The sequence below is a fragment of the Chiloscyllium plagiosum genome, unplaced genomic scaffold (assembly GCF_037043375.1).
Source record: "Chiloscyllium plagiosum isolate Xiang-an unplaced genomic scaffold, Cpla_swu_hap1 HiC_scaffold_9, whole genome shotgun sequence".
NCBI lineage: Eukaryota > Metazoa > Chordata > Chondrichthyes > Orectolobiformes > Hemiscylliidae > Chiloscyllium > Chiloscyllium plagiosum.
This window is the reverse complement of record NW_028270147.1, coordinates 14,625,701-14,649,902: the sequence shown is the minus strand read 5'-3', so window position 1 is coordinate 14,649,902 and position 24,202 is coordinate 14,625,701. Positions and strand designations below refer to the sequence as shown.

At 41.7% G+C, this 24,202-nt stretch overlaps 1 protein-coding gene across 2 annotated transcripts in view; it reads right to left on the bottom strand.

Annotated features, from left to right (window-relative positions):
- Positions 1-10,335, bottom strand: part of LOC122554742 (calcium-activated chloride channel regulator 3A-1-like) — a 35,773-nt gene extending 25,438 nt beyond the window's left edge. For both annotated transcript variants that reach the window (XM_043700120.2, XM_043700119.2), the window contains exons 1-2: positions 9,982-10,335; positions 9,422-9,565 (exon numbers count right to left, since the gene is read on the bottom strand). In XM_043700120.2, the coding sequence (XP_043556055.2) occupies positions 9,422-9,565; positions 9,982-10,143 (306 nt within the window). In that variant the 5' untranslated portion in view covers positions 10,144-10,335. The remainder of the gene's footprint in view (positions 1-9,421; positions 9,566-9,981) is intronic.
- Positions 10,336-24,202: the final 13,867 nt, after the last annotated feature.

The following is a 24,202-nucleotide window of genomic DNA, read 5'->3' as shown; positions in this document are numbered from 1 at the left end:
CTAATGTAAACTTAAAAAAACATTATAATCATCGAATGATTAGAGCACAAAAGGAGGCCATTCAGCCTGTCATATCTCTGCTAGCCCTCTGAAAGCATAATTCACTTCCTGGGTCTGCCTACATCAGATGGGCTGCAGCGGTTCAAGACAGTAGAATTAGTCTAGTTCCAGTTCCCTTCAGAAGTAATTATTGAACCTGTTTATTCAAACCTCTCAGGCATCATAACTACCAAAAAATACATTATTCTTTCTCTTCTAGATCACAGCGGGTAAGCTAACCTGACATGACCTCTTCCTTTTAGCCATAACATACCGTACTATAAGTAGTAGTAAGCTGAAGCCTTTCAGTCAACAACTGCTTGTTTCATTCACTGTAAAATCACCACCTGGGGTTGAGGGATCGAGCAGATAATGCGGCTGTCTTGTGGGAGTTTAAGACATCCAAGTTAAAAAATGTCTGTGCACTACACAGACAGTGACTTGCTTTTCAGAGTAACAACTTGCGTTTATATTTATTTTGTAAAGTTTATTCATGGCATGTAGGCACTGCTGGCTACTTTAGCACTTATTGCTTTCTCCTTGACCTGAATGGGCTTATTGATGCCTGTTAAGAGGTCAGTTCAGAGTTTACCACTGAAGATGACAATTAAGAGTTTCCCACATTACAGTGGATCTGAAATTACACGTAGACCAGACCAGGTAAGGGTGATATCAGTGAACGAGAAGGGTTTTGAACAATATTTGACATTTCAGATTTGTTACGATTGGATTTGGAACAAGCTAGACCTTGAATTCTATATTACCAGGCCACTGCCTTCACACATACTTTGAAATTACAACTTTAATGAAGGGGAACATCTCCAGATGCTGCCCAGGAATGTTATTAATCCAAATATGACACAGAGCCAAATGAGATGATCAGGCAGAGAGGTTTAGGGAGGAAATTCCAGAGTTTGTGAACGTTGGCAGCTGAAGGCATAGCTGCAAATGATGAAGTGATTAAAATTGCAGATGCTCAAGAAACCAGACTTGGGCAAGCATTGAAATTTTGACAATTTATGGGGCTGGAGTTGAGAAGAGCTAGACTTTTTGGAGGGATTTAAAAAGAAGGACAGCCTATTTAGCCTCTCCCTATAGCTCAAATGCTCCAACCCTGGCAACATCTGAATAGGCTGGGGGCTGTTTTCCCTGGAGCATCGGAGACTGAGGGCTGACCTTTTAGAGGTTTACAAAATCATGAGGAACATGGATAGTATAAATAGACAAAGTCTTTTTCCCTGGAGTAGGGGAGTCCTGAACTAGAGGGCATAGAGCTGAGAGGGGAAAGATATAAAAGGGATCTAAGGAGTAACCTTTCCATGCAGAGGGTGGTACCTGTATGGAATGAGCTGCCAGAGGAAGTGGTGGAGGCTGGTACAATTACAACATTCAACAGGCATCTGGATGGGTATATGAATAGGAAGGGTTTAGAAGGATATCGGCCAAATGCTGGAAAATGAGTTAGGTTAGGATTCTGGTTGGCATGGATGAGTTGGACCAAAGGGTCTGTTTCAGTACTGTATATCTTTATGACTATGACTATAACTGGAAATTTGAAATGCATGGCCTATGTTTTCTCTTAATAGTGGTTTCTTGTATCATGTGTGGTATCTATGAGGAGTGAAATCATGAAATGCACTCCCAATTAGCGTGTCTCTGTATGGTAGCTTGATTTCATAAAGTGATCCCTTTAGTTATTACATTAAATGTTTTAGGGGGAAGAGGGTTGTAGGATTTGAAGGGCACAAATACTATTTAATAATTGTTGTGAAGTGGCCGTTATAAGTCAAAAGATTCAGCTAGGATTGGAGGGATATCATAAAATAATTCATATTCATATATTGCATTGTGCAGTTCATGTGGCCAAAACTTCGAACCATTTTTACCCTTGACCAAACAACTAAAGATTGAACTGTTCTCCTTTGACCACTAATGAATTTATGGTTATTTTCCCATCATATGTACATGGACTATTCATACTTTTTTGGACAGTTCAGTGTTTTTAATAGGATCATATCCTTCCTGGTTTTTGACCATCGAATCTGACCCAGTGAAAACAGTAGCATAGAATGGAGGGCACAGAAAGAGACAATTGGATTCCATTTGTCTACTTCTTTTTATTCATTCATTCATTCACAGGACGTGGGCATTACTGGTTAGGGCAGCACTTAGTACCCAGAGGCCAGTTAAGACTCAATCACATTACTGTGGGTCTGGAGTCACATGTAGGAAAGACCAGGTATGGATGGCAGCTTCCTTCCCTAATGGGCATGAGTGAACGAAATGAGTTTTCTCAATAATTGGGGTCAACATTAGGTGTCTAATTCCAGAATTTTTAAAAGTTGAATTCAAATTCCCTCATCAGCTATAGTCCAAAGATGTGCAGGCTAGGTGGATTGGCCTTGTTACATTACATTACCTATCGTGTCCAGAGATGTGTAGGTGGATTAGCCATGGGGAATGTGAGGTTCCAAGGATGGGATGAGTCTAGATAAGATCTTCTTCAGAGGGCTGAATGGCCTGCTTCCTTGCTATAGGGCTTCTATGACATTACCGTAATGTAGCGAGCTTTTGAACCCAAGTTTTTCAAACATTCCCTCGCTCTCTGGATTAAGAATCAAACAATTAAAATGCTAAGCCATCACCTCCTTATACCTGTACTCATGCTCCACATAAACCTCCTTTATTTAACCCTACTAGCATGATCATCTATTCGTTTTTAGCTTATTTGTTTACCAAGCTTCCCCTTAAATGGATAACAAAATTCACCTCACCCATCCCAGTGATGGTGAGTTTCACATGTCAGGTGGAAGTAACGCACTTGAACTGATTTAATTCTAAGATTGACCACCCTTAATGGAGTCCTCTTGTCATTGGTGTTAGATTTGCTGATTTTTGCTTTTTGATTTTTTGCTCAGTTACTGTGTAATATCTAACACTCAAGCTATTACCCTCACAGTTCCACATTCTCCCTATTCTTTGGGTAACACACTTCCCCTGCAATCTTTACAGTGTATATTACTGACTGTATTTTATTTGTAACACTTGGTTATGGATTTCCCTCCACAAGTTAAAATGCTAATAGAGTCATTGAGTCATAGAGGTATAAAGGGACAGAAACAGACCATCAGTACAGCTCATCCTGCCAACTAGATATCCAATATAAATATAGTCCCATTTGCCAGAACTTGGGCTATATTCCTCTAAACCCTTCCTATTCATATACCCATCCAGATGCCTTTTAAATGTTGCAATTGTACCAACCTCCACCATTTCCTCTGATAGCTCATTCTATACATGCACCACACTCTGCATGAAGAAGTCGTATCTTAGATCCCATTTAAATCTCTCCCCTGTCACATTAAGCCTATGCTTTCTAGGTTTAGACTCCTCCACTCTTGTCTATTTACCCTATCTGTGCCCCCCATGATTTTATAAATCTCTATAAGGTCACCCTTCAGCCTCCGACGCAACAAGAAAAATAGCTCCAGTCTATTCAGCCTCTCTCTATAGCTCAAATCCTCCATCCATGGCAACATCTTGTAAGTCTTTTCTGAATCTTGTCTAGCTTCACAACATCCTTCCTATAGCAGGGTGAACAGAATTGCACACAGCACTCCAAAAGTAGCCTAACCAATGCCCTGTACAGCTGCAATATAACCTCCCAACTTCAACACTCAATGCACTGGCCAGTAAAGGCTAGCATACCAAATACTTTCTTCATTACTCCATTTTCAAGGAACTATGAACCTGCACTCCAAGGACTTTTTGTTGAGCAACACTCCCTAGGATCTTGCCATTTAGCGGAGAGGGCTGCTCATTTTGTCTTTCCAAAATGCAGCACCACACATTTATCTAAATTAAATTCCAGCTGCCACTCCTCAGCCCATTGGCCCATCTTCGCTTTCCACTACACCTCCAATTTTAATGTCATCTGCAAACTTATTAACTATATCTCCTATGTTCACATCCAAATCATTCATACAAATGACAAAACGTAGTGGACACAGCACTAATCCTTGTGGCACATCACTGGTCACAGGCCGCCAGTCTGAAAAGCACTTCTCCATCACCACCCTCTGACTCTTACCTTTGAGCTAGTTCTGTATGCAAATAGCTAGTTCCCCCTGTATTCCATGTGATCCAACCTTGCAAACCAGTGCACCATGCGAAACCTTGTCATTCGATTTAATTATATTGTGTGCCAGTTGTAAATGGCCAAGGAACTTTCCTCAGTTCCAATGCTGCACCTTAAGCTAATGATGCTGAAAATGGAAGAAATAGTCAATTGTCCTCGCAAATCCAAAGTGGATGACTTAATTTCCGATGTGGCTGAGGAAGCACGTTACAAAATTGGAAAATGTTGATTTTCCTAATTATCTGCAAAGAAATGCCACCATTCTTTAAAATGTATTCTCTCATCAATGTGAAAAGATAAGAACCTAAACCATAGGAGCAGGAGTAGGCCATTCGCACCCACTTCCCCTTCCGGAGGCATGTCCCGGCATTCAACAAGGTTATGGCTATTCTGACCCAGACCTCAACTCCTCTTTAATTCCAGCTCCTTATAGCCCTCAACTTCTGATAATACCTCCCCTTTATTTAAACACTTTCAATGATCCAGCCTCCTCAACCTTCTGGGCTACAGAATTCCAGGTATGCACAGTGCCCTGGGAGAAGGAATGGTTTCACACTTCATTTTTAAATAAATGCTCCTTTAATCTGCAACTAGTTTGAGTTTGGAAACAACTTTTAAACATCTACACTGTCAAGGCCCCTCAGAATGTTGTATGTTTCAATAAGAACACACCCATCGTTCTTCTGATCTCTAACCTGTTCTGATCAGTCAGCCCCTTCACCCCAGGAACCACCCTGGTGAATCTCTTTTGAACTGTGTACAATGCTTATACATCCATGTCAGGCAAGGACCATCTCCAACAAGAAAGAATCTAAACATTGCCCCTTGATATTACAGCCACTGAATCACCTACTATCAATATCCTGGGGTGACTATTTGTCAGAAACTGAACTGGATTATCTATATAAATACAGTGCTACAAAAGCAAGTCAGTGGCTCAGAATCCGGCAGTCAGTAAGTCCTGACTCCCCCAAAGCCTGTCCACCATCTACAAGCAACAATTCAGGAGAGTGATGCAATGCTCTGAATTTGCCTGGATGGGTGCATCTCTAACAATACTCAAGACACCATCCAGTACAAACCAGTCTGCTTTATTAGCACCAGACCATTCCTTCCACCACCAACAGTGTGTACTATCTAAAAGATGCATTGCAGAAGTTCACCAATCGTCCTTAGACAGTTCCTCCAATCCTGAACAACTACGATCCTGAAGGAGAAGGACAGCTGATGTAGGGGAGCACCATCACCTAGAAGTTTCCCTCCAAGCTACTCACCATTCTGACTTGGAAATACATTGCCATACCTTCAATGTCACTGGATCAAATCTCAAAATTCCCTCCCAAATGGCATTGTGGTTCTACTGAACACACATGGACTGCAGCAGTTCAAGGAGACGACTCACCACTAACTTCTCATGAGCAGCTATGGAATGCCAATCACACTGCTGTGGGTGTGGAATGGGTGTGGAGTCACTTGTTGGCCAGGCCAGGTAAGGAGACAGTTTCCATCACTGAAGCTAGAATACAAGAGCAGTGATGTACTGCTGAATCTGCATAAGGCTCTGGTCAGACCGAATTTGAAACACAGAACACCAAGCATTACAACACAGTACAGGCCCTGTGGCTCTCAATGTTCCACCGACTTGTGAAACCAATCTGAAGTCCATCTAACCTACACTATTCTAGCTTCATCCATGTGTCTATCCATTGACCATTTAAATGCCCTTAAATTAGCAAGTCTACTACTGTTGCAGGCAGTGCGTTCCATGCCTCTAGTACTCTCTGAGTAAAGAAACTACCTCTGACATCTGTCCTATATCTATCATCCCTCAACTTAAATCTGTCATGGTGGGATTGGAAGCCATGTTCCAGAACATTACTGCATCTCCAGATTAATACTATAGCAATCATATCACAAAGTCATCATCTACACAATACAAATGCCGTGTGCTTCAGATAAAAAGCCATCAGTTTTATATCCTTATTAATTATTCTTGATCTATTTTGTGATGTATTCTTCTGCATATATTTTCTATCCTTTCCTGTCACACTTTGATTATTGTTCACTTGTTAACTACCCGTAACCTTTGCCTTATTTTGATTTTAAAACTGCCCTTCAAATCTACACTCCCTACAGTAATTAGTTCAAAGCTCTGTCTTCCCCTAGTTGCACACTTTGATGGGATCCTAATCCCAGGGTTAGGTACTGGCAATAAATGCTGGCCTAGCCAGTGAGACCCACATCCCACAAGTGAATGAATAAACAATAATTACTTGAGAATTTCTTTCTTTATTTTGGAATGCTTCTTGGTTTTGCATATGGAGTTTATAGATTTGGAGATACTGGTGTTGGACTGGGGTGGACAAAGTTAAAAATCACACAACACCAGGTTATAGTCCAACAGGTTTATTTGGGAACCCTAGCTTTTGGAGTGCTGCTCCTTCATCAGTTATAGAGTTGATTTCGCCATGCATGTGAGAGAGGAAAGATTTAAAAGGGATCAAAGGGGCAACTTTTTCAAAGAGAGGGTGGTGTGTGTATGGAATGAGCTGCCAGAGGAGGTGGTAGAGGCTGATACAATTACCACATTTAAACATCATCTGGATGGGTCTATGAATAGGAAGAGTTTAGAGAGATGTGGGCCAAATGCTGGCAAATGGGACTAGATTTATTTAGGATATCTGGTCGGCATGGACGAATTGGACCGAAAGGTCTGTTGCCATTCTGTAAAACTCTATGACTCTATCTGAACAAGGAACCTGAGCTGACAATTGCATGGATGCATGAAGGGAACAGTGTGATGTTAGATATGGTATTTTATAAAATGGCACATTCTAAACCATCTGCATTACACCAATATCTGCATCATTTGTGCTACCGGTGCACTCAGACTGTATCCCTTCCAGATCTCTCCATTCATGTGGCCCTCCAACAACACCCTCCCCACCCCAGCTTCCTGCCACTATTCCTAAACACCAGAACTACTTTGCAGTCTTCCAAAATCTCAACAGGCTCATTTGCTTTCCAGGATCACACAACTCTTTCATCTGCATTGGTTAATCATTTTGGTTTAGGCTTTCCCAAATTGGCACAAGAGAATCTCAGACTGAAGAAAGGGAAAACAGTAATGCCATGTAAATAATCATCGATTTGAGGTGTACACGACAAAGCTGACCACTACTTTAAATCTAACATTCTGGTAAAGTTATCATGTTCTGAACAGCCAATGTATTCTTTTTAGACTAGAATGGGCAGCATTGTGAGACTCAATTCCCAAAGCCCCAGTGTTAACTTTAAGAATGCAGTGTCTTGGAAAGGAAAATTATTTTGTTCATCTATTTATTGCAAAGTATAGTCCCAGTTTTAGTTCACATGGATAGTATTCCTTGTGAGCTGTTCAGCCATAGATAATTCGGGATGGGACCATTCACCACAGCAGATTCACCACCGCTGATTAGCCACTGCCCTTTGACCACCGAAGACACTTAGCCACCACCCATTGGCCACTGAAGGCGATTCGCTACTGCAAGTAAGCCATATATTTTGAATATTGGTGGTATATAAAATTGTCGTGATATTGGTTCAGGTAGTGTTTGTGTTGTTTCAGTAACAACTTATTTTCATTACAGGAGAGTTTTTTTAAGCTTGTATTTCTGGAACAGGAATTTTTAGTATGGAAACAGAAATTATTAGTAAACGTTGAAATAAGAAGTTTTACCACAATGGTTTTATATATATTTTTGATAAACTATCCAAGAGTGATTCAAGTATTAAGTTTTGGCGATGTGAACAAAGGGGCCGATGTAATGGACAGATCCACACCAACAGTGGCACTGTGATAAAAACAATTAATGGACACACACCTTCTTCCGCGGCATGTGTTCAAGTTGCGAAAGTGAAAACATGTTTAAAACGTCGTGCAGAAGAATCGCAGGAAGTACCTAGTGTCCTTATTAACGAATGTGTAGCTGATGTCCCTCAGTCAGTCCTAGCATCTTTACCGACGACAAGCAGCATGAAGAAAATAATTCGCGAAAAAGAAATGATATTAGTTTAGCGCCACCAAACCCTACTGATCTTCAGCATTTGGTGATTCCAATTAGATACAAAATATATAAGCCAGACAATGGAGAAGAAGAAAAATTTATTTTGGTGGATAGTGGTCAAGGAAATAATCGTATAATCATATTTGTTAAGGAATCTTGGATACATCATTTAGCAGAATCCACGTGGTTTGTGGATGGTACATTCAACATAGCCCCTATTTTATTCTCTCAGGTATATTGTATTTTAGCAAAAAGACTTGATGGGGTTCATCCAATATTGTATATACTTCTACCAAATAAGCAGCATTCAATGTATGTATGCATGTTTGAAATGGTGAAGTCCTTGGTACCTAATCCCAGACCACAGTATATCCATTGTGACTTTGAGCAGGAACCTATCAGTGCTATGAGAGAATGTTTTCCTGAAGTTAGAATTAGGGGCTGTTTCTTTCATTTGGCGCAAAGTATCTATAGACATATTGCTGCAGTTGGAGCAACTCATCAGCACAACACCGATCCTGATTATGCTTTAAAAGCACAAATGATAATTGCTTTGGCTTTTGTGCCACTTAGTGACCTTGATAACTACGTAGAAGCACTCGCAGATTTTTTACCTCAAGAACTACAACCAATACTAGACTGGTTTGAATTTAATTATATTGGACTCTACAATAGACGTGGCAGTAGCCGAAGGGCACCTTTGTTTCCCCATGATATGTGATCAGTCTATGAGACAACAATAAACGATGAAGATCACACAAATAATCACGCTGAAGCCGCTCATCGGAGAATTGCTTTTGAACTCAGAGCTCACCACCCAACCTTATGCATTGGAACGTTAATGAAAGTGCAAAAGGGCATGATTTATGTATGGAACAGCTGATAGCGGGTTACCCACCACAAATAAAGCTAAAAACGTTTCGAGATGCAGACAATAGAATAAAAAAAAATTGTTCTTGATTACGGCGAAAGAGATTGTTTGGAATATCTTAGAGGAATAGTGCATAACTATCCAATGAACTGCTCAAGAAAATCTTTCTCAAATCTCAGATTCTGTGAAAATTGCCTCAGAGTTGCTGCTGCTGCATCAGCAGTGTAAAATAAAAGCCACTTAATTGTAGATGGGCTTTGTGAGGCCCCAGTGGCTGAACAGATGGAGATTACCACTGATCGTTACTCTTCACTACTCAGTCCTTACCTTCTCATAGGATTCAGTTGTCCGTCTCCGAACTGTATGGGAACCAGCTGGCCATGTTATGGGTAACAGGATTTTCACATCTGCGAAATAAACTCGCTCTTTGGTCGCTTGGTGAAGGTAGGAGGAGGCTGCAGTCACTATTTCCTGTAAAACACAAACCCAGTTTTAATATCAAAACCGCTCCATTCATTCATCAAATGGTGAGAGGGAAACAAATACAATAAAAAAAACACAAAGAACCATGGATGCTGAAAATCCGAAACAAAATCAGAAATTCCCAGAAAGACTAAGCATGTTTGGCAGCATGTGTACAGAGAAAGCCGAGTTAATGTTTCGGGTCCACTGAACCTTCATCAGAACTGAGGAGCAGAAATTCTTCAAGGTAGGTATACATGGAAGAGACGTGGCAGTGAGTTCAGGACCAAAGAAAAAATATATAATATATTCCTTTAAACCCCTCTTCTTGGCAAACCCTGAATTCTAAGCATGAATTTTAACAGTAAAGATCATACAATGAAACAAAATAATTAATTCACCGCAGGCAGCCCTCAATAACTCACCTGAATATTTTGAATCAGCTGTTCATTATGTTGAATGTTTGGGTTAATGGCAATAACGATGTCTCGATATCCATTATTCTCCAGCTTTATTCCGGTACACTTTAGAATAGAACTACACAAAAGATAGCTGAGAACCAAGACAAAGGCTTTTTGGAATCTCATTACTGCTGTATTCAGATTGGAGCTTGTCAAATTCAAATAATGGTGTCTGCTGTCATAACATATAAATTAAGGCTTTTCTGCACTGACACATGAAAGGTGGTGTCTACTGAAATCCAATAGATTTCGACTGCTGTAAGAATGTCAGCAGCTGTTAAAAAACACCCAGTAATTTTCTTTGTACACCTCAGCTTTAGCAGTGGGAGTCACATTATACTTGTGAGTTGTTCACTGCCTGTTCTCATTGGCATCCAGAAAGATTTAAGAGGGAATTGGCAGCTTTTCCTGTGCTGATGGCAAGATAATGAGTCTTTTTTCACAGAGTTGAGCAAGGATTGTAAATAAATCAGGTGCAACAATTCTGAGATGAGTGACATGGAATTTCTGCCTCAAGCTGTTTCTCACCCGAGATGGTGAAGACCCATTTAGAATCCTCTACTAATATCATTCCTAAACACTATAAGCTGAATCTTATAATATTTTGACTGTGCCAATTTTGACGAGTTCTGGGGAAGGTTTCTCTCTGCAAGACCAAGCGTACTTCCTTCGCTATCATCCCAAACTCACCTCAGTAGCTTCCTCCCCTGTCCTTGTGCACCATTCTTTATTTTCCTACTTTCCTTTTCGATCCTCTCCCATCCACACTTTCTGTAATGCTTGAGGAACCCTGCAATAAACCTCTATTTTTTTCCCTAAACCTAAACTTTGTGTCTCTCAGCAATTAGGGTTCTCCAGCCTGGCTCAAACCTTTGGTTTTTATGGGGATCTAGCTGCCCTCTACTCGTGCTATTTCTTCCGTGAATTCCTCCTCCTGCTCTGACACTGTTTTATCTGCAAGTAACTGCTCCCAGTCAACTTGGATTGAATCGTATATTAGTGAAATGATTCCTCCCCAAGTTAAGAGCTTAGGTTATACCCTTATTCTTTTCCATAGCTATCATCAATCTACTCATTTAGTTACATCTTGCGTATCTAGCCTATACTTCCTTTCTCTTTGCACAATTACATGCTTTGACCCTAAATCTGATGCTCTTTCTTTAGTTAAACATGGATGGTAGAGCCTGGCCTGGGAAATTTTTCTTTACAATAGAAATATATGCATTCTCGGTATTCTGGACTGTCCCTTTAAATAAGGAGGTGATGTCCTAGTGGCGTTATCACTGGAATGTTAATCCAGTGACTCTGGTACTGTTCTGGGAATCTGGGTTCAAATCCCACCGCAATGGAATTCGAATTCAATAAAAATCTAGAATTAAGAATCTAATGATGACCCTGAATTCATTGTTGATCATTGGAAAAACTCACTTTGTTCACAAATGTCATTTTGGGAAAGAATTGCCATCCTTACATGTGACTGTAGACCCACAGCAATGTGGTTGACATTTAATTGCCCTCCAGAATGATTAATAACTGTTGGCCTAGCCAATGCCTTGTCCCATGAATGAATAAAAAAAAACCTGCCACTGATCTCTCCTCTAGCCAAGAATTTCAGTTCACTTCAATGAGCTCATGCTTTCATGCCCATTTTGAGGAGATAACAAGCAGGCTAGACAAAAGGGGAACAAGAGAATGTAATATTTTTGTATTTCTTAAGACATTCAGTAAGGTACCATGCATAAGGTTTCTTAATAAGATAAGAACTCATTGTGTTTGGGGTGATAGATTAGCATGGAAAGAGGATATGCCAACCAATAGTAGACACAGTTGTTTGAGCCCCTTAGGACTATCACCAATGGGTTACAAATGAATCTGTAGCAGGGCCTGGGAACCTTTTCTGGTTTTTAGTTGAATTATGTATTCTTCCTTTGTTTGGTTGAACTGCTGATGAAATGTGTCCTTTTATTCTATGCCAATATCATTTGTAGCTGGCAGCTGTGTTTGCACTGTGTCTGTTTTCTGGGTTTGAGCTTTACTTTGCCAACATACCCCATATCCAGCATTCCTTGTTGTTGGTCAGGTTGGCAAATTACTTGTCTTTTAGCAGCTATGAGGCTGTGACAACACAGAGCTGAGATAAAGGGGTATTTTCAGGATGACAATCTCTAATGGTGTGCCACAGGGATCAGGGCTGGGGCCACAATTATCTACAATGGCCTAGATTTTCTGATGTGAGTCAGAGCAGTTGCTATTCCAGGGTAGATGGATGTTGTGCAATCCCTGTTGGAGAAGACTCAGAAGGAATTCCCTGGGAAATTGAAAATTTCACTGAACAATCCCGCTGTGGTTGAAATCCTCTGAAAGACTCCATTGAAGTCAGAAAATTTGGAAGATTCTGATGAAATTAAGTAAGTTGTTACTCAGGTACATTAGGCTATTAAATCCATAGTCCAACTCCTGAGTAACTATTCAACCGATCTCATACTTACCTCACGCAACTCCAAGGAGAAAGTGAGGACTGCAAATGGTGGAGATCGGAGTCAAAACATGTGGTTGTGGAAAAGCACAGCTGACCAGGCAGCATCCAAGGAGCAGGAGAAATGTATTTTGAGCATAAACTCATCATTAGGAAAGCTCTTCCCAGTGAAGAGATAATGCTCGAAACATCGACTTTCCTGCTCCTTGGATGTTGCCTGACCAGCTGTACTTTTACAGCACTACACTTTTGACTCACACAGCTCCAACTAAATCTCTCCCATACCACACATTCCCATACCCTGGGCAAAAACTTGCTACATGGATTATAATGTGAGAAAATGTAAGGTGTGCACTTTGGCTGGAAAAATAGAGGAGCTGACTATTATTTAAATGGCCAAAGACTGCAGAAGGCTGTAGCATAGAGAGATTTGGGAGTTCTCACGCATGGAAGCATGAAAAGCTAGCATAGAAATGCATCAGTTAGTAGGGAAGGCAAATGGATTGTGGGTCTTAATCCAAAGGGAAAGGACTATGAAAGTAGGGAGGGTCTTGCTTAAACCTACAAACATTAACTAAATGCCACTTGGATTACTGTGGACAGTTTTTGTCCCCTTATCGAAGGAGGCAGTCCAGAGAAAATTAACTTGGTTGATCCAGAATATGATGGGATAGGCTTCTGAGGAGAGGTTGAGTATGTTGGGCTTTATAGTGACTTTAGTTTAGAAGAATGAGAGGAGACCCTGTTGAAATATGTGATATTATTAGTGGCCTTGACAGGGTAAATGAAGAGAGGTTGTTTTTTTCTTGTGGGAGAGTCTAGGACCGTAGGGCATAACCTCAGAATAAGGAGTCATCCATTTCAGACAGAGATGAGGAGGAATTTCTTCTCTCAGAGGGTAGCGAATCTGTGAATTGCAAAAATAAAACCAGATTTTACGATCTTTCATTGTAATATAGTAGATCTCAAAGGGACTTGACAGGGTGGATGATAAAAATGATGTTTCTCATTGAAGGGGAAATCAGAAGTAAGAAAAATCAGCAGTCTCCCATTTGAATTATAGATGAGAGGATTATAGTTTTTTTTCTCTGAGTGTGTTGAGGAACTATCACTGCCAGAGAACAGCAGAGGTGGGATCATTGAATACATGTGATGCGGAGGGAAATAAATGTCCTAGGAATCAAAGGTTACTGGGGTATAGGCAGGAATTCGTGGTTGTTGCTGTAATGAGATCAGTTATAGCCTTATTGAATGGCAGAGTAGACTAAAGTGGCTGAAGAGAAGAGCGTGAAAATCTTTGTCTTCTGAGACACAGCTGAATATTTTTGAGACACAGCTGAATAGATTTGTGTTAGATGGGGGTTAAATGATTAGCGCAGATAGATGGGAAGTTGAAACACTAACATGTCAGACATGATTTTATTGAATGGGACAACAGGCACAAAGGGCCAAATGGCCCACTTCTGCTTGTATTTGATATATTAGGATGTTAATAAATGAGGAAGGACATTTTGTCGGAACACTCCTGACCCTGAGCCCTCTTGTATGAGGTGAAACAGGGTCATCATTGGATGTGCAAGAATATCTTCTAGATTTTGAGATTTGATTGGAAATTCAGGATTTTCAGTTTGCTTTCAAGGCATAAAGTTAATTATTGTCATTATCACCTTGATTCATCTTTGCGTAATAATATGAAAGTCTAATGTAAGCAATTCAAAGCTGAATACTTTGCAAAATTTTGCTCGATTGATGTTTACTGAAAATGGAAGACAGTTTTCACAAAAGTTCTCGGCTCCCAAGTCTGGGCACGACCAAAGTAAAATTACTTTCATTTTCTTCGAAACTGGTAGTATCTTGCATATTACTAATCAAAAGGTGGGAAAACACATCCTGTTCTACTGGGCAAATACCAGAATTTTCAATAATTAAGTTTAATTGGATTAGTCATCATAAAATTTGTTCGTTACATCTAAAGATTTTTTTTTTCAAAGCAATAACAAAGACAACTGTATTGTCCAAACAATAATCTTCAGTCATCTAAATTCTAAACAGTTGGCTAAACAGTGCATTTTAATCGACAAAGATTAATCAGTGGCTATGCCACAAAATGAGCCTAGTAACAGGCATTTGTAATCAACTTAAACAGGGTTGTGATGGACACACCTCTAGAGCAGATAGGGCTTGAATCTGGACCTCTTGAGTCAGAGGATGGTAGTTAACCAGATTGCAACAGACTTATCATAGAACCTTACGGCATTGGAGAAGGTCCGTCATGCCTGTGCCCATGCTGTGTGAGAGCAACTAATCTCATTCCACAATGATTGAGAGTAGCCCTGTATGTTTCTCTCATGTCAGGTAATAATCCAATTCTCTTTGGAAGCAAAGATTGAATCCGCCTCCACCACACTCTCAGGCAGAACACCCCAGACCCATGAAATGTAAAATGCTCTTTTCATCATCAGATCTTTTGTCAAAAACTTTAGAACATAGGACAGTACAGCACAGGGACAGGCATTTTGGCCCATCTGGCCCGCCTGGGAAGGTGATTCTGACCGTTTAAAACACTTACCTCAGGCGTCGGGGCCTCCATTTGCCGAGGGGTGCAAGGGAGGAGCAAAGGATGCTGGGAAGATTTTAAGTGGGTGAGCTCTAAACCCGAGACCCTACACCATAGGGCTTCCCTCCCACCCACTTCCTCTAACCTTACTAAGAGTCTGTAAACTAGGTAAGTTTTCAGGTTACTCTTTTTTTTCTTCTCTTCCTTTGTTTAGTGCTGAGTGGGCGTTCAGCATAGTGGAATATGGATGTTAGGGCAGTTGCATATTCCTCCTGCAGAATGTGGCAGGTGAGAGACACTTCACATGTCTCTACCGACTACATCTGCGGGAATTGCACCCAACTCCAGCTCCTCGAAAACCGAATTTGGATCATCCAGGAGGCTGAGGGGGAAATTGAGAGGATGTACAGGGAGGTGGTCACTCCCCAGACACAGGATAAGGACAGCTGGGTTACTGTCAGGGGGAGGGAAGGGAACCGATAGTCAGAGCAGAGATCCCCTGTGGCCGTTCCCCTCAACAATAAGTATACCGTTTTTGATACTGCTGGTGGGGACAGCCTACCAGGGGAAAGCCATATTTGTCAGGGCACTGACACTGAGCCTGGCACTGTGGCTCAGAAGGAAAGTGAGGAAAATAGAAAAGCGCTAGTGGTAGGGGACTCGATAGTTAGACAGATTGACAGGAGATTTTGTGGTCAGGAACAGGACTCCCAGAAGGTATGCTGCCTCCCTGGTGCAAGGGTCCGGGATATCACCGATCGGGTTTAAAAGATTCTGAAGGGGGAGGGTGAGCAGCCAGAAATCATGGTACATATTGGCACCAATGATATAGCCAGGATAGGGATCGAGGATCTGAAAAGTGACTACAGGGAGTTAGGTTGGAAGCTGAAGAATAGGATGAGTAGAGTAGTGTTCTCAGGTTTGCTACCGTGGCTACGAGATAGTGAGATGAGGAACAGTCAGCGAATGCAGCTTAACACATGGCTCCGAGGCTGGTGCAGAGGGAGGGCTTCAGATACCTAGACCATTGGGATACCTTCTGGGGAAGGTATGACCTGTACCTGAAGGATGGGTTGCACCTGAACTGGAGGGGCACGAATGTCCTGGGTGAGAGATTTGCTCGTGTGGTTCAGGAGGGTTTAAATAGTTTGGCTGGGTGGGGGGGGGGGGGGGGGGGAGCGATTCAGAGTCGCATAGCTGAGAGGGGGTCAGTTGCAGATGGGACAGTGACAGGATGTATTGAATCTATCAGGAAGGTTTCTCACATGCTGAAACAAAGGGATCAGTTAAAGTGAGTCTGCTTTAATGCAAGGAGTGTCTGAAATAAGAGTGATGAACTTAGAGCATGGATCAGTACTTGGGGCTACGATGTTGTGGCCATAACGGAGATGTGGGTTTCACAGGGGCAGGAATGGTTGCTTGGATGTTCCAGGGTTTAGAACGTTTAAAAAGAACTTGGAGGGGGGGGGCAATGGAAAAGGAGGAGGTGGTATAGCATTGCTAATCAAAGAGTGCATCACAGCTACAGAAATGAAGGTTGTTGAGGAAGGTTTGCCTACTGAGTCAGTATGGGTGGAAGTTAGGAACAGTAAGGTCACAGCCACTGCATTGGGGTTTTTCTACAGACCACCTAATAGCAGTGGAGAGATTGAAAATCTCATAAGCGGGCAGTTTCTGGAAAAAATGCAGAAGTAGCAGGGTTGTTGTTATGGGCATTTTCAACTTTCCTATTATCGACTGGAACCTCCTTAGTGCAGATGGTTTGGATGGCGCCATTTTTGTCAGGTGTGTTCAGGAAGGTTTCCTTACTCAGTGTGTAGACAGATCGATGAGGGGAGGGGCCATTTTGGACTTGGTGCTTGGCAACGAGCCAGGACAGGTGTCAGATCTCACGGTGGGAGAACACTTTGGTGAAAGTGATCACAACTGCCTCACATTTAGCATAGCCTTGGAGAGTGAAAGGAGCAGTTACCAAGGGAAGATATTTTATTGGGGAAAAGGAAATTATGACGCTATCAGTTGGGAAGTACAGACTGGGAGCAATTGTTCCACAGAAAGGGCACAGCAGACATGTGGAGATTATTTAAGGAGCAATTGTTGCAAGCAATGCACATATTTGTTCCACTCAGACAGGTAAGAAGGGGTAAGATTAAGGGACCTTGGATGACGAGAACAGAGGAATTTCTCATCGAAAGGAAGAAGGCAGCTTACGTAGGGTGGAGGAAGCAAGGATCTAGCACAGCTTTAGTGGATTACACGCTTGCTAGAAAGGAGCTCAGAAATGGACTGAGGAGAACCAGGAGGGGGCACAAGAAAGGCTTGACAAGAAGGATTAGGGAGAACCCAAAGGCATTTTACTCATACGTGAGGAATAAGAGAATGATCAGGGAGAAGTTAGGGCCAATCAGGGATAGCGGAGGGAACATGTGCGTAAAGTCTGAGCAGATAGGGGGAGCCTTAAATGAGTTTTTTGCTTTGGTTTTCACCAAGGAAAGGGACCTTGTGTAAGTGAAAACTTTGAGGAGCTGGGATACAGATTGATGAAGTTGATGTGCTGGAAATTTTGGAAAATATTAAGATTGATAAGTCCCCAGGGCCAGACCAGATTTATCCTAGGCTGCTCTGGGATGCGAGAAAGAAGTTTGCTAAGCCGCTGGCGAGGATATTTGCCTCCTCACTCTCCACGGGAGTCATACCAGAGATTGGAAGGAGGCGAATATTGTTCCTCTTTTCAAGAAGGGTAATAGAGAAATCCCTGGCAATTACAGACCAGTCAGTCTTATGTCTGTGGTCGGTAAAGTTTTGGAAAGAATTCTGAGGGCTAGGATTTATGACTATTTGGCAAAGCATAGCATGATTAAAAGCAGCCAGCATGGCTTTGTGAGGGGCAGGACATGCCTCACAAATCTTATTGAGTCCTTTCAGGAGGTGATGAGACAGGTTGACGATGGTCGAGCAGTGGATGTGGTGTATATGGATTTCAGCAAGGCATTTGATATGGTTTCCCATGGCAGGCTCATTCATAAAGTCAGGAATACAGAGAGATACAGAGAGATTTGACTATCTGGATTCAGAATTGGCTGGCTGACAGAAGGCAGAGAGTGGTTGTAGATGGAAAGTATTCTGCCTGGAGGTCAGTGTTGAGTGAGATCCCGCAGGCCTCTGTTATTGGGCCTCTGCTCTTTGTAGTTTTTATAAATTACTTGGATGGGAGGTTGAGGGGTGGATTAATAAATTTGCCGTGTTTTGGCTTTCATTAACAGGGGGATTGAGTTTAAGTGCAGCGAGGTTTTGCTGCAGCTCTACAAGTCCCTGGTGAGACCACACTTGGAATATTGTGTCCAGTTCTGGTCGCCCTACTATAGGAAAGATACAGAGGCTTTGGAGAGGGTGCAAAGAAGTTTTACCAGGATGCTGCCTGGACTGGAAGATTTGCCTTATGAAGAAAGGTTGAATAAGCTGGGACTTTTCTCTCTGGAGAAAAGGAGAAAGAGAGGTGACCTGATCGAGATGTACAAAATAATGTGAGGAATAGATCGAATCAATAACCAGAGACTTTTCCCCAGGGTAGGATTAGCTGGTATGAGAAGTCATAGTTTGAAGATATTAGGAGGAAAGTATAAAGAGACATTAGAGGTAGGTTCTTTACGCAGAGAGTTGTGAATGCATGGAATGCATTGCCAGCTGTGGTGGTGGAAGCAGAGTCATTGGGGACATTTAAGCGACTGCTGGACATGCACATGGATAGCAGTGAGCTGAGGGTTGCATAGGTTAAGTTACTATTTTTGACATTAGGATTAAACCTCGGCACAACATCGTGGGCCAAAGGGCCTGTTCTGTGCTGTACTTTTCTATGTTCTATATTCTATGTCTGTACTGACAATCATGCAAGTCTGAATTATCTCAAATGTCTGCAAATGTGCGAATCCCTCTATTCCTGCCTGTGTCTGTCTAATGCCTCTTAACCGTTGCTATTGTATCAGCGTCTGCCACGTCCACTGCCAGCACATTCCAGGCACCTTAAGTTGGTACCTTCTGGTTCTAGATCCTCATGTGTTCAAATGCCTCATGATTTTGAATACCTCAATCAAATCACTCCTTAATCCTCTCTTCTCCCCAAGTGACATGCCCAGCCTTTCTGACCTATTCATTTAACTGATGTTCTTCATCCCTGGCATAATTCTTGGAAAGCATTTCTCACCCTTCAGGTCCTTCCTAAAGTCAGAATTGGATGCAATATTCCAGTTGACACTAAAGCTAATATTTTATAAGTCATCACCACTACTTCCTTGTTTCAGTGCTCCTTAATTCAAATTACAAAGCTCAGAATCGCATATGCCTTTTTAACTGTTTTCTCAATATGGCATCTTCAATGATTTTGCACTTTAGAATTGACTCATCTTTTTTATATTACTTCTTCCCATTCTTCTCACCAAAACATATTGCTCTATCCAGATTTAAATTATCATGTATGTGTCTGTTCATTCGACCAGCCTATGACCGCCTAAAGTCAATCAGTTACCTCTTCATGGTTTACAAAATATTCAAACTTTCTGTCACCCACGACTTTTAAAATTGTGCTCACATTTAGACAGTTATGTGGATCAAGGAAAGCAATGTTCTTAATACCAACATATATAATCCAGTAACCAATGTTATGTATTTATGTCAGTGCATTGGACTTTAAGAGTCTTACCACATGACTTAATGATGATATTATTGAGTGTTTTAGAGGGAATTGCTCAGTCTAGCTTGTAAACGTGTAGAGGAAACATCTCTGTAATGAAGCTCTTGTTGTTTTAAATGCTGTGGCCTCCTGGGTCTTCTTGAAGTGTAACAAAGAAGTGTTGGTGGCCAAAATAAAAGTAGATTGTGCTGGAGAAACTCAGCAGATTTGGTGACATCTATGTAGAGAAATAATGACATTTTCCACTATGACTCTTTTTTTAGAACTATGCACCAATTTCATTACATTACAGTGTGGAAACAGGCCCTTCGGCCCAACAAGTCCACACCGACCCGCCACCCCTACATTTACCCCTTACCTAACACTATGGGCAATTTAGCATGGCCAATTCACCTGACCTGCACATCTTTGGACTGTGGGAGGAAACCGGAGCACCCGGAGGAAACCCACGCAGACATGGGGAGAACGTGCAAACTCCACACAGTCGCCTGAGGCGGGAATTGAACCCGGATCTCCGGCGCTGTGAGGCAGCAGTGCTAACCACTGTGCCACTGTGCCACCCACAAAGAGGACATATTTGGGCTCAAAGCATTAACTCTATCTCTGTCTTCACAGATGCTGCCAGACTTGCTGAGTTTCTCCAGCACTTTCTGCTTTTATTTCAGAAGGCCCGCATTATCCTTTTACTTAAATGTTTACAATGACTCTCTGTTTCCTGTCATTCAGCCAACTTCATATTTAATTTGCCATTGTTCTTTTTATACCATGTGCTTTAATTTTGCTGATAATTCCAATGTTTGGTTTATCAAGTCTCTTTTGGAGGCCCATGTATACTATATCAGCCACATTACCCTTATCACCTCTCTCTGGTGCATCATTCCTTTTACTACTCAGAGCATTGAGTATAGGAGTTGAGAGGCCATGTTGTACACAGCATTGGTTAGGCCAGTTTTGGAATATCGTGTGCATTTCTGGTCTCCTTCCTAACAAAAGGATGTTTTGAAACTTAAAAGGGTTCAGAAAAGATTTACAAGGATTTTGCCAGGGTTGAAGGATTTGAGCTACAGGGAGAGGTTGAATAGGCTGGAACATTTTTCGGAGGCTGAAGCGTGACCTTACCGAGGTTTATAAAATCATGAGGAGCTGGTTAGGGTAAATAGACAAGGTTTTTTTTCACCTGAGGTGGAGGAGTCCAGAAATAGAGGGCATAGGTTTAAGATGACAGAGGAACCTCAGGTGCAACATTTTTACCCAGAAGTTGGTCGTGTATGGAATGAGCTGCCAGATGAAGTGGTGGAGGCTGGTACAATTATAACATTTAAAAGGCATCTGGATAGGTATATGAATAGGAAAAGTTTAGAGGGATGTGGGCCAAGTGCTGGCAAATGGGACGAGATGAGTTTAGAATACCTGGTCAACATGGACAAGTTGGACTGAAGGGTTGTTTCCATGCTGTACATCTCTATGACTGTATGACAATCAAGTTTTCTATTGACAAATCCAAGCTGACTCTTCTTAATTAAGACAGGTTTTTCAAAATGACTCTTAATCTTGTTTTGCATTGGCATTTCGAAACATTTGTCCACTATTGAGGCTAAATTGAAATAAAAACTGCTGGAGATCACAGTGGGTCAGGCAGCACCAGTGGAGAGAGACAGAGCAAGCTAACATTTCAAGTCCAGATGAAAGTGAGGACTGCAGATGCTGGAGATTAGAGTCAAGAGTGTGGTGCTGGAAAAACATAACCAGTCAGGTAGCATCTGAGGATCAGGAAAATCGATGTTTCGGGCAAAAGCCCTTAAAAGGAATGAGGCTGGATGACTTTTCCAGCACCAATCTAATCTAGACTTTTCATCAGAGCTCATCTAGACTCAAAATGTTAGCTTGCTCTTTCTCCAAGAATGCTGCCTGACCGGCTGTGATCGCCAGCATTTGTTGTTTCAGGACAGATTCCAGCATCTCCAATAATTTGCTCCTATACTGAGGTCAAACTGACTGGTATGTAGTTGGTGGGTTTTTTTTACACAAGGGTGCAAACTTTGTAATTTTCCAGTCCTCTGACACTTGCTCTGCAACATAGGCAGATTTGAAGATTATGAGTACATACAGGATACATCCATATTCCCTTAGAGAAATCTTTCAACTCTTGAAGACTTATCATCTTCCCATAAAAAAAATCTTTCTGCTTCATGGTGTTGAAGATCTAAGATAGTGTAGGATAAACGATCTGGTATTGGTCTGCGAAACAAAGGACTGATAATGAACCACATCTGTTTAACATAATTGTTGTGAAACTTGAAAGCATTCAGAAAAGATTTACAAGGAAGTTGCCAGATTTGGATGGTTTGGGCTGTAGGGAGAAGCTAAACAGGCTGGGGTTGTTTTCTCTTGAGCACTGGGGGCTGAGTAGGTGACGTTAGAGAAGTTTATAAAATCATGAGGGACATGGATAGTATGAATTGCCAAGGCCTTTTTCCCAGGGTAGGAAATCCAAATGTAGAGGGCATAGGTTTAGGTTGAGAGGGGCAAGGTTTAAAAGAGACCTAACTTTTTCAAGCAGAGAGTGGGTCCATGTATGGAATTAGCTGCCTGAGGGGATGGTGAAGCTGGTACAATTATAACATTTAAAAGGCATCTGGATGGGTATTTGAATAGAGAGGTTTTAGAGGGATATGGGCCAAATGCTGGCAAATGGGACTAGATTAATTTAAGTAATTTAGTCAGCTGGATATAATTGGACTGAAGGGTCTGTTTCCATTCTGTACAGTCTGACTCTATGATTCTGTCTGTAACAAAGAAAGAGAGGAGAGAGACATGATAAATCTACTTGTTGTAGCTGAAATAACTTATGCTGACAGGATATAAGAAAGTCATCAAATCATAGATAACCAGAGCACATAACCAGTCCATAGAGTCTTGCCCAGTTTTGGGTTAGCAGGGTTACTGACAATAATTATCTAGGTGTAGACCAGCAGCCCTGGAGCCATTGCCATCTCTAAACCCCTGCATTGCCAGTATGGAGTTGTCCTTAACCATCAATGGAATGGTAATGCAGACCATTGTCACTAATAACTGGTCACCAGGCCAGAGACCAATCAGCTACTTGTTGCTAGCCAAAACTCAATTTAGGCTGGCACAGTGGCTCAGTGGTTAGCACTGCTGCCTCAACAGTGCCAGGGTCCCAGGTTCAATTCCAGCCCTCGGGTGACTGTCCGTGTGGATTTTGCACATTCTTTGTGTGGGTGTGCTCCGGTTTCCTCCCATAGTCCAAAGATGTGCAGGTCACATGAATTGGCCATGCTAAATTCCACACTGTAAGAAATCTAATCTAAAGTATTTTGTCTGTACCTTACTGCATTATTGCTGGAATCTGCAGCTGTACACATATTATTTCCAATGAGGGTCAGGTTTTAAGACTCACTTTCAAAAACATGCATTAACCCTTCAATGATCCTTTGTTTGAAAACCTTGATTTTTCCATTTCACTCCACAATTAAAAATACTGAAAAATAAAAACACAGTCTCTGTGCATCCTGAGCCCCTCCCATCGTGGCCCCACACTAACCTTAAAAATGACTATTCCATTCAGTGGCGGACATCAGAACACTCACAGAGCAGCTGTACAGGTGATTGGCTGCATGGCCAAGGCATTGGAAGGGGCACAGGTTCTCTGTTGATCAAAGCTGGTATTCACCTCTTTTATAGTCACTCGTGAAAACCTCTGCTTCCTGGAGATACCTGTATGGAATTTGCAAGAATCAGTTACATGCTGAACATTGTTGGTGAACAGCATTAAACCCCAAACATCATTATACTGCATGACCTTTCACACGGACAATGAAATGATCTCAAATACCAAGAAGGTGCACTTTGTAAGTGTATGACTCATGAATTTGCCTTTTCAATGGCCTCCCGTGTAAAACGAATGAAGTGATGACCTTGCATTTCCCCATAAAACTGACAGTTACACTAACCGTAATCTAGTCTATCCCTAACACTAACTCTACCCTATGCCTATCCTTAACCCTAACCCATTGTCCCAGGCATTTTTTTCCATTGCAGGTCCCCTCTAGGAATCAGTACATCAGGGAGCAGAGCTCACTGTGAATGCACTCAGCTCTGGTCTCAGCCTGTTTGCCAGGTAATTCCCAATGTACCATAGAACATAGAACATAGAAAGGCAAAGCACAGAACAAGCCCTTTGGCCCATGATGTTGTGCTGAAATTTAATCCTAATGTAAAATATAGTAACTTAACCTATGCATCCCTCAACTCACTGTTATCCATGTGCATGTCCAGCAGTTGCTTAAATCTCTGCTTCCACCACCACAGCTGGCATCACATTCCATGCATTCACAACTCTCTGCATAAAGAATCTACCTCTGATGTCTCCTTTATACTTTCCTCCTAATATCTTCAAACTATGACTTCTCATACCAGCCAATCCTGCCCTGGGAAAAAGTCT